General features: G+C 37.1%; 1 protein-coding gene across 1 annotated transcript in view; it reads left to right on the top strand.

The window, feature by feature from the left end:
* The window catches only part of ATG7 (autophagy related 7), a gene marked incomplete in the record, with an annotated part of 195049 nt that overhangs the window by 91756 nt on the left and 87346 nt on the right, over window positions 1-15947 (top strand). Inside the window, 1 exon segment of the mRNA XM_072421005.1 lies at window positions 3227-3349. Within this exon segment, the coding sequence (XP_072277106.1) occupies window positions 3227-3349 (123 nt within the window).

The raw sequence follows: 15947 nt of genomic DNA, 5'->3' as shown, positions 1-15947 counted from the left end.
AAACCGCCCTGGACTGAGGTAGAGAGACTGACCAAACATGTGGATCCAATGAGTCAAATAGCAGTCTCGTCCCCGGGTATACCGGAGAATATATCAAAAAGGCACTTGTGCAAAGATAGTTTAACGGGAAGGGGAAGGGGAAGGGAACAATCAACGGGGTAGCCCAGGGGAGGAGCAGGGGTCAGATAAGGGAGAGGGGAAGAAAGAGGGGAGGGGGGAGGCGCCCGACTGGCCTTGCGCACATCTACTCTACTACTACTCTACATCTAATCAAATTACTACACACCTACTCGAAACAATTTGGACTACACCATTACTCTCACTTAGATCATTGCCAAAGAAAATTGGGTAGATTCCTTGAACAAATCCCAGGCTGACCATACCAACTTGTATTGTTCCCACTTGTTGTCGTCCTCAGCCACAAGCCTTTCCAGATGCTGTATCTTTTCTAGTTCCGTAAACCAATCTTTCAAAGAAGGAACTATAGCATTTTGGGCAAAATATCCATTTTGAGAGTGTTAATTCTGGCGAACCATGAAAGAGGGAGCAGATCATATTTAGCTAATTCCATCTTTACTTTACTTAGCAGTGGATCATAATTATATTTAAATAATTTAGTCGGGTCATCTGGTAAGTTTCTCATTGCAATGCCTAAAAGAAGTATGATCCCTGAGATATACTGTACCTGGGCAGAGTTAAGGGAATATTAAGTATTTCGGATTTATCAAAATTCACTTTAAAGTTACTTAGAACTCCAAATTTTTCGAATTCCTCCAAAATAGCAGGGATAGTAGTCTGTGGGGATGACGCATACATTAATAGGTCATCAGCAAATAAAGACAGTTTATAGTTATATTTCCCAATCTGGATCCCTTGCACATGTGGGTTTGACCTCAGCGCTACCGCGAGATGTTCCATCACTATAGCGTACAATAAAGAAGATAATGGACACCCTTGCCTAGTGCCATTAACAATAGGGAATGGAGTTGACAAGCCTCCATTGACCCGTACACGAGCCGTAGGGGATGAGTATAGGGCTGCTATCCTAGCTAACATCTGTTGAGGCACGTTTTTGAGCGTTATAGATAACGTTCCTTGCAATGTTTTAAAAATTAAAACGCATGGTAAATGCGGGAAAATGCTTGAAAACAATCCGATTGAATTCAATGAAGTCTTTTAAAAGCGTTTTTAGGCTTTTTATGAAAGCTTCCATTGAAAACAATGTTGGCTTTTAAAAGCGTTTTTAGCAGGACTTTGGAATTTGGAAGCCCCCTTTTAATAAGGAGACTCCCAGATCTCTGCCACCCCACCCTTGAAATGAGTACAGGGGTACATAAAACCCCTTACTCATTCACTGAAATCAGCGGAGCTCTTCTATGCTAAAGCTCCCCTTTCTTGATTCCTCCCCCAGCCCTAGCAGAGCTGTGGCATGTGTTCTTGGATGCAGAACACATGTCACAGCTCCGCTCGAGCTGCGGGAGCAATCAAGAAAGCGAACCTATCAGCAGAGCTCCACTCCATGATTGGTCGAGGAAAGGAAAATCATGATGACAGCTCAAGCGGCGTCGGGATTTCCCTTTCCGCCGCCAATCACGGAGCACTGTAGGTGAATGGGGAAACATTTTCCTCCTGCAAATATTAGTTTAAAAAAAAAAAACTTTGTTCTCCTTTTTGACAGGGTCCTGCGAGTATCCCCTGTGCTTAGTGAAAGTGGTGTGTAATATGTTGGTGTTATTATTATTATTATTATTATTATTAATAAACAGGATTTATATAGCGCCAACATAATACGCAGCGCTGGCGTTATATAAATATTAATAACCTGTTTAGGGGGTTTGCTTTAACTTGCAAAAGTCTAAATCTCCTTAGGTGGAATCTTTACTGTTGGATTTGACTTTTCAATTTTAACTTCAAAAATTAAAATTTTATGTCATAATTAAAGTGAGAAATTTATATTTTCATCCCTACCTAAAACATGCTGGCATCTCTCTGTGAAAAAAAAATCGGTGCAAGACCTTTAAAGAATCTACAATCTGTAGTCTGACAACTAAATATAGCTTCTTACCAATACCAATATCCTCTCTGGACCACCAGTAAAAAAAAAAAAATATAAATTATTATTTAGACAATGTATTTGTCACTCTTTGTGCCTTGAACTGAACATATGATAGCTTTAAATTCTTAATCTTTAGTGTTTCCAATGCAATGCAAAGTCTGCTGTGGTCGTGGATGGAATTATATTGGATGGAAGTCTAACACTTTTATATGTTATATGTTTTGCTTGTATAAACATTTACTCTTTACAGTATTCATATTGCTGATTTTTTGTGTACATAGAGTAATGAGAAAAAGAAAGTAAAGACTTTTTGAGCTCCAAGATGTTTGTATTAGGACATTCTGTAATAAACCATTTGATCCTTAACAGGTTCTAAATTTAAGACTAACCTCAATTGTAATGTATAATCTATTTGTTTTCTGTATGAATTTATTAGCTTCTTGCATCAATGTGGAGACATTTTGGCCCACTCTTTTTACAACATTGTTTCAGTTGCCACAACATTTTAATCAGGTTAAGGTATGGGCTTTGACTGAGTTATTGCAATTTTCTTTTTCAGCCATTCTGTTGTAGATTTGCTGCTGTGCTTGGGATCATGGTCATGTTGCATGACTCAAATTCAGCCAAGCTTCAGCTGTCACTCAGATGGCCTAACATTTGACTCAAGAATACTTTTGTATGCAGAGGAGTTTATTGATTAGTGGCTGCAAGGTGCAAAATAAACCCAATCACCCTTACGCCACAGGGCTTGGCAATTATTAGGTGGTCTTTGTGCTGGTATGCTTTGTTTTGTCTTCACCAAACGTGGCGCTGTGCATTATACCCAAATATCTCTATTTGGTCTTGTCTCCCCAAAGGAGGGTGTTCCATTAGTCTTGTGGTTTAGTCAGATACAACACTACACACCTAAGCCATGCTGCCATGTTCATTATAGAGAAACAATCTTTCTCCTGGCAATCCTTTCAAATAAGCCATAAGATGACTTTTTCCCCACTGGTGACTCTTGAGGAATACCAGAAATAGTAAACCAAACACCAAATTTTTAAATTTGATCTAGCTAAATGAGTCTATTCGTATATGAAGGTGTATGTTGATTTTGAACTTCACCTATATGTAAGCAATGTGTAAAATGTTGAATGTGTATGATTAATGGTACTTTTTTTTTCCTAGGTGATTGATCAATATGAAAAAGAAGGATTCCACTTCTTGGCAAAAGTTTTTAACTCTTCGCATTCCTTTCTCGAAGATTTAACAGGTCTTACTTTGCTGCATCAAGAGACACAGGCTGCAGAGGTCAGAATTTACTTTCTTTTCCATATAATTCTTCTTACATCATCCATCTGTTGGTTCTGAGCTATGAAATACATAGTAAATGCTGGCGGGTTTTTACAGCCTTGGGCCCAATTTTCAGATGCCAGCAACTGTATGCAGGGCAATTATATTAACCTAACACCCTCAATATTCATTAATTTGTAAGTTGGTCAACTTTAAGTACACATGAAAGATATAACTATAGTGATTTTTGAGCTGTGGTGTACATTTAGTAGTAACATTTAGGCTGTTCTTCTCCTATCTGGCAGACAATGGTTTAATGTGGTAAGCTGTTTTAGATATAGAATATATATATATAGTATTGGGTAATCATATACCCTTTAACCTAAATTTGCTGCTAGTGTTTTATTTTATTTTTTTTTTAACATGTTTGTTTATCATTTAGAATAATGTATATGACCAAAAATGACCTCTATAAGTCTTCATGACCCTTTATACTTAGAATACTGCTGCAAATTGGTTAGGGCTGTTGGGTATGTTAAGATAACCGTAATTAACCTCTACAAATGTGCTTTAATGAAGTCAAGATTAAAGATGTAGAGTTCAACTTTTTAAAATACTTAAATGTTACAGTTCTTTCAGTTATTTAGTCATTATTGGAAATCAGTGAGTTGCCAGCAAGTCTGTGCTATCTAGTCAGAAATAAAAATGATATTTTTTATTGGTGGTAGACAATTGGTGCCAGCCAGTCCTAAAAGGCAATATGCTTTTCCAAAGCATTGTACCATGAGATTTTTTTGTGTAGTTTATATGTTTGAGTTTTAATTCTGCTGAAAAAAAAAGACAGAATTTGACGTTCAGAAAAGGATAACTGCAGTTTAAATCTTATTAGCTACTTGTATTTCCTTCCATACTTAAATCTAACAAACACCTATTTATAATGAGATATTTAGTGTTCCATTACATAGTTCATTTCTGTTCTTTAGCATATGCTTTTTGCTTGTTGGAAGGTAAAGCTGCCCTCCAGCTTTACCTTTCTTTGGTATACACTTGAAGTCTGCTCTTGTGGTGAAGTTATAAGTCCCATTGTTATGCTCTGTGATTTCCACAGGACAAGCATTAGAAACGTCAGTATTAATTCTGAGCTCATCTGATGTCTTGTGTGATGGACATCAAAATTTATCCTGATCAATCCTCCCTATTTGTGCTGTTCTTGGCCTCCCTTTTAGTTTTTTTTTTGCTTTCTTTATAAAACAGTGTCGTATGCTTGCAATTTATTGTTCTCTCTGCAGTTAGCAGTAAGCTGTTTGAGGGACATTTTAGCATGAGGGGAGGAAGTTAAGAAACAAATAAGTTTGCCCACAGTTTAGTGTTAACACAGGTAAGTGGGTTGTCCTGATTTCAGATAAATGGAGCTATAAAGGGTTTCCTGCACACTGTGCACGAGAATCACTTATAGCTACGGTAGTGATTAGCATGATTACTCTCTCCTTCCCAGGGACCTGAGAAGTCAGAAACAGCTTACAACTGTAGGATGCTGTGGGAGCAATAGACATTTGTCCCTGTCTTACCTGCACTGACACATCCCCTGCATGTGATTAGTGACTGGCCACAAAGAAGTATTACACAGTACAGGGTTAGGGTAATTAGAAAAATGTACCCAGGGACATTACACAGATTTGAGAGTATTTTAAGTTGCAGACTAAAGTTTACCTTTAACATTTCTTGTAAAGAAAGGCAAATTTTTAAAATGTTATAATGAATTACTTCCCTGGTCCAAACTTCTCCCAAACCCACCAGTGGCAGAAAAATTAGGGAGGAGTCCACCAGATTTTCAGGAATTTCAGACTTTTTATCTTTCAAAATATAAACCTTGTTTAAATGTTGAGTTAAGAATTTGTAGAGAACATTATATTCTTAGTAAAAAACTATTTTGGGATCTTAAAAATTACATTGTTCCACTTGTCTCTCATTTCACCACTGTTTCCATTCCATTTGTTTTTTTCACTCTGGTTTGTTGGAAGTCGAGGAAGGTGGCACCGAGCTGGACATTTCATTTTGCACTGCTAGACAATGCAACACAACATAAAGCCTTCTTCTTCAACTCCTAACACCACAGTACATATGGGTCGATATTGCCTAGCAAATTAGAAGTACCTTAAGGTAATGGAATCAAGACAATGCAGACTAAAATATCTATACATAGGGGACGTCTTTATTGTTGCTAATTTTCTGCCAAAAAACATTTTATTCTGTATCACTTTTGTAGTGTTACAAACACATTGTCCATACTGCAGAATCAGAGATGTGGCACATAAAAATTCTGATAAAACAATTCTTCGTCTTGGCTTAGCAATTTAAAATCCTCTGTCATATCTCTTCCTTTCTGCCACCTTTTTGGGTGACACTGCAAGATCATCCCCTCATTCCATAATGCAGGGGATGACCAGGAAGCACATTTGTATTTATACATACCTCTGGCAGAATTTGTAAAATGTTGGCTATCTTCTGCTGCACCATTATACCGATTAGCATTTAGAAGGCTTCTAAATGATTGATGAGATCAAAATTCAACTTTAAAATAACAACCTATGTTTGGAGAGGAGCAACAAGGAGAAGTGCACTATACCTACCATTGTGGTGGATCTCATCTGTTTTGGATTTGTGCAGCACAGGGAATTTTTCTTAATTGATGTAAAGATTCATGCAGCATACTGTCAGAAAATACTTGGGGAAAATGTGGATGTTCAGCCCAAGAAGCTGCACATGGGCCTTTGCAGCATGGCAGTGATCAAAAACGTATTGGAAAATCAAAATCCATTATAAAGAAAAAGTAACAATAAAAGAGCACCTATTGGTTAACCAGTAATTTTTTTTTTATATTTATTGTTTCGTATAACCTAAGGTGTGACAGGATTGTGCCAAACCATGCAGGGTCAGGAATGACTGACCAAAACATGCATTGGCTGGCAAAACATATAAATTATTATATATAGGATGGTTGTCAAACATGCATGGAATCCAAGCTTACCTGTTTTTGTAAATCCGCATTTCATAGTGGGTTACTGGGATTCTTAGTAGTAGTGCCTTTTAGGCTCACAGGAAGTGACAAGGATACTGCATTTCTGGCAAGATCAACAGATATTCTCTGCACTTGCTGAAAATGTTCTTAGCCTGAAGTGAAAACTATTGCAACAAAAGGAACAGTAAGCCGCAATATCTACATTATTTTATTTTTTGGCTCACAATTAGAAAATAGTCCCGAAGGAAGATAAATCGTTGCCTATAGCTATAGATTCTAGTTTAAATTTTCCAAAAAAGTTTGTTAATTTTAAACAACAATTTTTTTTCTTTTGTTTCTTTACAAATCAGCCGTTTCTAGAGCTGTCTATTGTTACACCCCAAGTATTCTTGTTTAGGCATATATATCTTGTGGAAAGTGCTGTGCTGGATCCAGTTCTTCATGCTGTAAATCTCTCTGGCCCGAGACGACTAATAATAGAGAGGTGATTCAAGTTACTCTGGGAGCTATTTGAAGACTGCGCTTACCTCATAGCTTTACATAGCTTCCACCTGACTCCACAGTTCTTGATTGCTGCACTACACAAGCATTTCATACCACTCTCTGCTGTATCCGATGACAGGGGTCTGTAAGCTGTTCATCATTGTGGAGACACATTGTCAGATGCTTATTGAAAAGCTGCTCAGGACACAGTATAATTTGCACACTAGTCAAATAAACTTTAGTCGTGAAGCTGTTGCCAAGTCTGCAGAGATACATTTTACTAGCCTACACTAAGGGAATAAATACTCCCAAAATTAGTCATTTGCAATTTCCCTGTGTAGGCAGTGCAGCCCAACATCCTTTCCTCAATATTTACTTTCTGCATAACCACATTTTCTTTTGTTCAAAACAACTGCATATTTAATATGTTTCTGAGGGCAATACCACATATAAATATATATATTTTTCCTCAGGATACACTGACTTTACTTACTGGTTATTATTGGCTTATTTACATGGTAATGTAGCGCAAAAAAACTTCCATTGGGTTCAGGTGTGCTTTTCTGATTTAGGACAAAGTAGGTGGTTTTCTTTGATGCCCCTTTTTAGCATATACCTACCTTTCTTTTTCTCCTACTTGTCTTTGATTTGTACAGTCTGTTCTTTCATAACCAAGTCCATCTGTCTCTCTTTATACTTTAAGAGGAACTAAACTGCCCAAAAAAAAAAAATAAATACACTTACCACAATCCCACAGGGCAATCCGATAGTCCGATCCATCCAGGGGTGTCTTGCATCTGGTCCCCCGTCGTCCCGGAGCCAGACCTCCGGGCGCCACCATCTTCGTCTCTTCTTCCGGGTTCTTCTTATTAATAATAATAAATAGGATTTATATAGCGCCAACATATTACGCAGCGCTGTACATTAAATAGGGATTGCAAATGACAGACTAATACAGACAGTGATACTGGAGGAGAGAACCCTGCCCCGAAGAGCTTACAATCTAGTAGGTGGGGGAATTTCACACACAATAGGATGGGAGATATGTAGTGCTGGGAAGTAGTGGTGGTTTCAAAAAACAGAAGAAGACGGGTAGGCAAGTTTGAAAAAATGGGTTTTGAGCGCTCTTTTAAATGAGCAGAAAGTAGGAGCAAGCCGAATAGGATGAGGAAGACCATTCCAGAGAGTTGGAGCAGCTCTAGAGAAGTCTTGTATCCGTGCGTGTGATGAGGTTATGAGTGAGGAAGTCATTAGTAGGTCATTGGAGGAGCGGAGAGAGCGGCAGGGGGAGTATTTTTTTTACCATGTCAGAAATGTAAGTGGGACAATAACTCTGTAGGGAATTGAAGGCAAAGCACAGGAGCTTAAATTTGATTCTAAGGTGAAATGGAAGCCAATGTAGAGAACTACAAAGAGATGCAGCAGAAGAGGAGCAGAGGGAAGGATGGATGAGTCTGGCTGCGGCATTCATAATAGATTGTAGAGGAGAGAGTCGGGTTAGTGGAATACCAGCGAGAAGGATGTTACAGTAGTCCAGACGGGAGATGATAAGAGCATGTACAAGGAGTTTGGTGGTCTCAGGGGACAGGTAGGGGCGGATTTTTGAGATGTTGCATAGGTGAAAGTGACAGGACCTGGAAATGTTCTTCTTACGTCACCCAACCCAGGCACGAGATCTGGTGACGTAGGATGAAAAAAAAAATGCCGATCTCCCTCCGCATGCAGTAACTCCACATGACAGCAGTGGGCCAATAAGTGCTGTCTCACGTTGTCCATTATCATCATGTATAGGTTACAACCCTGACAACCAGATTTCAGTGTTTTATTTATGTGTGTTTGGTCTGTAGTCTCTTGCACCTGATTCTGTGCTATTCATCCTCCCCATGTTTAGGACTAGTCCCCAGTATTGCCTTTCTCACTGGATATGATATTACTTACCCCTTTATTGACTTTTATGGCTTGTTCTTCACTGTAACTCTTTGATGCGCTTCTTGGTGAGGCATTACTTTGCTTCCCCATGTCAATGACTAAATCAAGGACAACAATGAGCAACACAGCATTGGCATGACCAGTTGTCACTCTAACTCTCCTGAGACTTGGCAATCAGGAGGAAGTGGCAATGGCTCATGCCTGAAAAAGGGCAGGTATTTTCAAGAAAATTGGTAGAATTTTAAGGGTACTTCTCAGGCCTAGTTGAAATTTCTAGATGTTCCCTATAAGATTCTTTAAGATGTCCTTCTCAAGTTGAATAGGTTTTTAATGTAATTGATCGGCAACAGTCTAACTGAAACCTAATCATACATAATAGTTCTGATGAATTAAATCTCTCAAGATTTGATATGATAGACTATATTAGTAGAACCTGGGCGATCAAACAAACCTGTAATGGATTGAAAACATTTTCCAACTAAGAGCAAATTATTTTTAGGAAATCTATTCTAGGTTTGTTGGATCACCCAGGTTCTCTCATGATAGTCTATCTTCACCAGTCTTTGCAGAGCTTTAATAAATGAGGCCCAGTATAACCACACTGCAGAATAATTCAGCTGGACTGGTTGTGTCAGTCAAAAGTTAATTTTAAGAACATTTGGAAGACATAATACATGCACATCTATATATTAGACAAAGAAATAACTTTTTGTAGAAACCATGAAGGGTATAGGGGCTTTGTCTCAAAACTTTTTAAACTTTTGGATAGAGACTAGAATGGTTCATTTGCTGTGCTTTATAACTATTTTTACCCAGTATGGGGGGATCACTTATTAATATGAAGAACCATGCTTAATTCCACAATTGGTTTAGTGTGATATACTCCAAAATTCCAGATTTACCTTATTTTAATTTTAGTTTCTAATTTTGGTTTCTATTTGGTCCTGCATGATACAAGCTTTGCTTGCGGTTACAATTGGTTGCTTACCTGAAATAATATCTGAATTTTTCTAAATGGTTAAATAATATTCCTAGAGATTTTTTTAAACTGAATACCAAAGTCAGTATAGATATTTTGTACCTCAAGATGTAAAATATTTGATGGGAATATACTATTCAATAGTGTATGACAAAGTATCCTTTTGCACACGTGACTTGAAGCAGCTGTATAGGAAATTTGCTGTACAAATTCTTTTGAGTTTTTAGAAGCAAATTTAATGTGCTTAACATATATTGTCCCTTGGGTAATTTTTGTATGTTGCAAGGATTTTAACAAACTTTATTACAGATTTTTACCTGTTTTCATCAATGAACTATTTGTTTCACCATTTTCTTTGCAAACGAATTCCTGAATGGGAGGGTCCAGTGTATATAATGTGATGTGCTAATAATGTGGAGCCCATCCACAGTTCTGATGAGAAAGGTTTAGTCTATACATTCTTTTAGAAGTGTTAACCCTTAGGAAGTATCTCATCTAAACTAAAATTTCTCTTCTGGGGGATGCCTCAAATTTATTTTAATGCAAACTGCTGTAAAATCATTAAGCCAGTCATGCAAGGTGGAAATGACATTTCTGAAAGCTTTCGGGATGATGCAAAAATACAACCAAATGCAGATGCCACCCAGCTGCCATATTGCTTTGACATTTTTTTTACAGTATTTAGAAAATTACAGCAGCAGCAGCAGATGGCAATGATAAGGCCATTTTCAATAACAATAAATTCAGAGTGGCTTTAGTAGCAAGTATTCATGCCATTTTAAAAAAAAATGTATCTGTTTTAGCATAATTGGTAATGTGTGATTTGGATTTTACATGCACAGTTTTTTTGCATAAGGTCAGTCAGTTTGCATAGCTAGAATGTCATTTGTAACTAAACACAGATTAACCTTATGATCAGGTAAAGGGTTATAAAATATAAATATATATATATATATATATATATATATATACTTTCATTTTTTTGCTTCTTTTTTTTTAAAGCTCTTCAAGACTGGAGAAGATTGTGGGAGAATCTGTGTGATCCAGCAAACCTAGAATGGATCTGGTCCAGGATTGAAAACAATTAATAGCAAACTTTATTTAGGAAATCCATTGCATGCTTGCTGAATCACCCAGGTTCTCCCTTAATAGTCCATCCTAATAAGTTTTGGAGAGCTTTATTAAACCCGGCCCATTATGTGTGCACTGTAACTGAACGACCATTTTAACTTTGACTAGCAGACTCAAAAGCTAACGCAACAAGTACATCCAGCATTTAACAAGTTCGTGATCAGCTTTTTAGTCAATTTCCACTTCAATACAGCATGCATTTTGCATACTTCTTTAGTGAGTGAGTAAGATAAGGACGTAGGCCAAGTGAGAATTTAGTACTTGTTATACTAAGATTGAAGCTAAAAGCATTATAAAGCCTTACCCTAGTGTCTAAATATGTTATACTTGTGCTGACAGTTGTAAATTTTATCATGGAATCATTTTAAATGATAAATGTGAATTTCACCATTAGGCAATTTCCAAAGTCTGATAACACAAATTATATCACTGTATTCTAAAGTGGTGAACTGATCAGACATGATAGTTTTGCAGTTTTCTGGAACTGGATTTATGTACTGCTTTGCCGTTGAAACCATGCTTTTGGAATGCAAGATCCCTCATTGAACCCAGCGCAGATTTGGTCCCCGTCTCCATACAAGGTACTCTAGTGTTGGCTTGGACGAACAATTTAAAGGGAAAATATTGAAATATTCCTCTGTAAATCATAAGAAGTAAATAGACTTTAAACATACTTACTACCCTTTCTAGCTGCAGGCACTATAAAGAAATGAATCCCCATAATTAGAAACATTGTTTCTAAATTTATATGCCATTTCCCTTGCTTCCAGCAAGAACAAAGTTACATAGTAGGTTAGGCTGAAAAAAGACATAAGTCCATCAAGTTCAACCACTAGGGAAATAAACATATCCCAGATATAAAACCCTATAAGACATAGTTGGTCCAGAGGAAGGCCAAAAAAAAGCCCTGGTACAATTTGCTTCAGCAGGGGAAAAAAATTTCTTCCCGATTCCATGGAGCAATCAGATGTTTCCTGGATCAACAGTCTCTGTTATCTTTACTTTAAAGCCTTAATACCCAGTTATACCCTGTGCTTCTAGAAAAACATCCAGCTTTTTCCTAAAGCAATCTATAATCTATTCCACATTTTCACAGACCTTACAGTGAAGAATCCCTTAGCTTAATCCGGAGCTTAAACTTCTTTTCTTCCAGACACAGAGTGCCCTCTTGTTCTTTGTAATGATCTGTAATATTAATTGGGAAGAGAGTTCTCTATGTGGACCATTTATATATTTATACAGGGTGATCATATCCCCCCTTAAATGTCTCTTCCCAAGGAGGAATAGATTCAGTTTAGCCAATCTCTACTCATAGCTGAGCTCCTCCATTCCTTCTATTAATTTAGTTGCCCTTCTCTGCACTCTCCCCAATTCCACAATGTCCTTTTAGTGAACTGGTGACCAAAACTGGACTGCATATTCCAGATGTGGTCTGACCAATGCTTTGTACAGGGGCAGGATTATGTCTCCATCTCTGCAGTCTATTCTTCTTTTAATACAAGAAAGTACTTTACTAGCTTTAGATATTGCAGCTTGGCATTGCATGCTGTTATTAAGTCTATGATCTACCAGAACCCCCAGATCCTTTTCCATTTCTGACTCCCCCAAATGTATTCCCCCTAGACAGTATGAAGCATGGATGTTGTTAGCTCCCAAGTGCATAACTTTACATTTATCTATATTAAATGCCATTTGCCACTTAGCTGCCCAATCAAAGTACAGTACAGTACATCCAGGTCTGCTTGTAGACCATTCAGAGTATGAATCATTAAATACAACTCTCTGGATGCGATCTTTAAGCCAGTTCACTATCCATTTACAGATTGACTTTTCTAAACCTATTGACCCTAACTTGCATATTAACCGTCTATGTGGGGTACAGTGTCAAATGCTTTAGCAAAATCCAAGTACACTCACTATATCAACTGCTATTCCTCTATCTACCTGTTTACTTACTTCCTCATAAAAAGAGAGAAAATTTGTTTGACAACTTCTGTCTTTCTTGATGCAACGCTGACTGTCACTTATAATATTATTTTCTAGCTTGGCAGTCTTTCTACTTTTTAAATGTGAACAAACTTGTTAAAATACACAAATGCTTTATTGTCCCTAGCCTGACCACAGGTTCACTTTAAAAATAAGGATGTAAATGCATTATTTAGGATATACTGTATAAACCCAAGTATATCTTTAATAAGTAAAACCTGGTATATTGGTATAGCATGCAGGTAAAAGTAAAAATGCATAATTAATAAAAAGTGCATTATCTTTCAAATTCCTTATAATAAGGTTGTGTTTTTTTTTATCTTACTCATACTTGAGGAGTAGGAGCCACATGGAGAAACAAATTTAATCTTTTCTCCTTATGGATGTTGAAATACCATAGCATCTAAGTTTTAGTAAAAGGCTTCTAGTTTAAAAAATGTTGTTGCATTGCATAGTGTGTCCCTATTTAAATGATAAAAAGTTAATAGACAGCAAGGGGTGAGTGTTAGGAGTTAATCACTAATCAAAAAACTATTATAGCTCAATTTTCTGGTCCATTTTTTTTTTGTTTCTAGTCACTTTTGCTTTATAATAGGTTGGTACATTTTTAGTAATTACCATCATTATTAAAAAAAACAATAAACAAAATCACTAGAAATTCAATTGGAAAACTCTGCATGCGTCCACTACCATGGAGTATTTACAAGTACTCAGGTCAATCTCATTGCTAACAAAATTAGGTATTTTCATAGTTGGCCTTGTTAGTCATGTGATCTCTTATCAGCTGCCACTAAAACTGTGCCAAGCACCTTTAGAAGTGGAAAATACAGTCATGCAGCACACTTTTCAAACTTCCGCATAGAATCCCCAGGTTACTTTTGTAACATTCATATTCAATTCCATTAACATTCACATGCCCCTCCACAAGCGTAAAGCTCTCAGTTACATTGTGCGATATTTTCCACTGTAACTTTATCTTCCTGCTTGTCTTTATTCACACAGAGTCCCAGTTCGAGCATTGTGTGCTCTGTTTAAGTGTTTAAGTCATGAGAAGAGCTGCTGAGATTGAGATCTTTTATTATTGTAATGCTTTCACGTGATGTTGCTTTTTCTCCTTGGCAGCCCACTTCCTGGGTCTAGTTACAACGTGTTTTTAGGATCTTCGAAAGAATTTTCATTGTGTTTATCACTCAGAAGGAAAAGTAACTAAGCAACAGTAATGCAATTATCTTCAGAGACAAAAAGGGAAACAGTGCTGGAGTGCTGAGATTTATTATCTCCCTATGGCTGGCTGTTTAGAAAAGGAAACCTCAGCCCTCAATTACACAAGGGTGTAAAGGACAATCCCAGTTCGTCAGCATGAGAACTGGTCTGAAAAAAAAAAAAGAAAAGTACTGGTACATGTCCTGCTGATTCATATAAAATGCATTTTTTATTTAATAACTAGGCCAAGAGAGTACCTACTAACCCATATTACACAGCTATTACAGAATACATAATACCTAAAGCATTCATACCTGTTCCTTCCCTAGAGTTTGCAATATATTATCCATACCAAAGTTTTATAGGCACACACTTCACAGCCACTTTGCTTAGAACATCATTACCCCCTCCACCACCACCCTTTATGTGTTTGGGTTGTGTGAGAAATGAGGGAACCCACCCACACAGGGAGAACAATGAAATCCCTGGTAGAAATGCAACCTATGACCCAGCAATTTAAGGCAAAAGTTCAAAATACTCCATGGTGCATAAACTGTCAGGGTCAATTCAGGTGGAAACTAAAGGTGATTATAAAAAGTAGGCCCCAAATTAGAGTTTGCATTGTTTGCCCTTGTCAAGAAAAGGGATAATGTTGGTCTTTAAAGATTAGAGAAAGGAGAATGCCAGGTCAGGATTTAGCAAATATTTAACACCAGCTCCACTGTTTGTTAATGATTTCTGTGTGGGCAAAGATTTGCAGACATCTGACCATTACACCTATATGGCCTTCTTGGATTTACCATTCCAAAGTCATTGCTAATATTATACAGTTGGCCCTCCCTTTTCAGTTTGAAAATATTCCACCCTTCTAAAAAAAGGCGTTTCTTAGGTCAGTTACTGATGTAGGATGAGAAGAACTGACTTGCAATCAATTTTCTATTTCATCACAAAAGGGGAGGTTAAGGTTGGGGCACTGTACTCGCTGCTTAAGTACCTTCACTTCAACTAATCTAAGGACCCTGGCCAGAGGAGTGGGTAGGTTTGTACACAATAGGAGGAGAAATGTGGATTAGTAGGTAAGTATTGAGGGTTTTAGGAGACTGAAGAAGATTGGGTAGGCAAGTTTGAAAAGCTGGGTTTAAAGGGCCATTTAAATGTGCAGAAAGTAGAAGCAAGGACAAGAAAGAAAGTTCTAGATATTGGAGGCGACTGTAGAGAAGTCTTGAAGTTGTGCATGTGATGAGGTTACTGGAGGAGTGAAGAGTGGCTGGGGTGTTTTTTTTGTTGTTTTTTTATATCAGGTCAGAAAACAAGTTGGGGCAAAAGCTGTGAAGGGACTATGTTCTTTTGGCAATAAAATGTATACTAAGAGGTTACATTAAGGATAGTGTAATACCAAAAGTAACATCACTATAGTAAGGATTTTTTTTTATCTGTCAGTAGTGGCACATCATCGGTAACCATAAAACAACATAAAAAAAGCGTAATGCCTTATTATTGCAAATCTTATTGCAAAAAAAAAAAAAAAACACAATGCTTTTTCCTTGTGTGTGATGTGCACAACATTGTGAATGTTTTTTTTGTTTTGTTTTTTTTATATAGAAGTTTGATGACTTTGGGGTCTTAAGTGACCCTCTTCTATTGAGGATTTTAGTTTTATGTTTTAAGGAATGTCAGATTACCTGTTTTATATATAAAAACCTTTTGGGTTGTTTTTTGTGTCTTTTAAAGGCTGATTACATTTTTGTAAACAATGCAAAAGTATAAGTAGAGGACACCTACCTTTTAATTTGTGTTGCTAAACAGAGAAAACTGTAAGGAGATGTTCAGTGAATTACACACAAGGTAACTTTTTGCATTCCAAGTAATAGTAGTAGCTTCATTTA

Source organism: Pyxicephalus adspersus, chromosome 8 (assembly GCF_032062135.1).
Source record: "Pyxicephalus adspersus chromosome 8, UCB_Pads_2.0, whole genome shotgun sequence".
Taxonomy (NCBI): Eukaryota; Metazoa; Chordata; class Amphibia; order Anura; family Pyxicephalidae; genus Pyxicephalus; species Pyxicephalus adspersus.
Note: the sequence above shows the minus strand (reverse complement) of the source record. Positions and strands in the feature narration are given on the sequence as shown.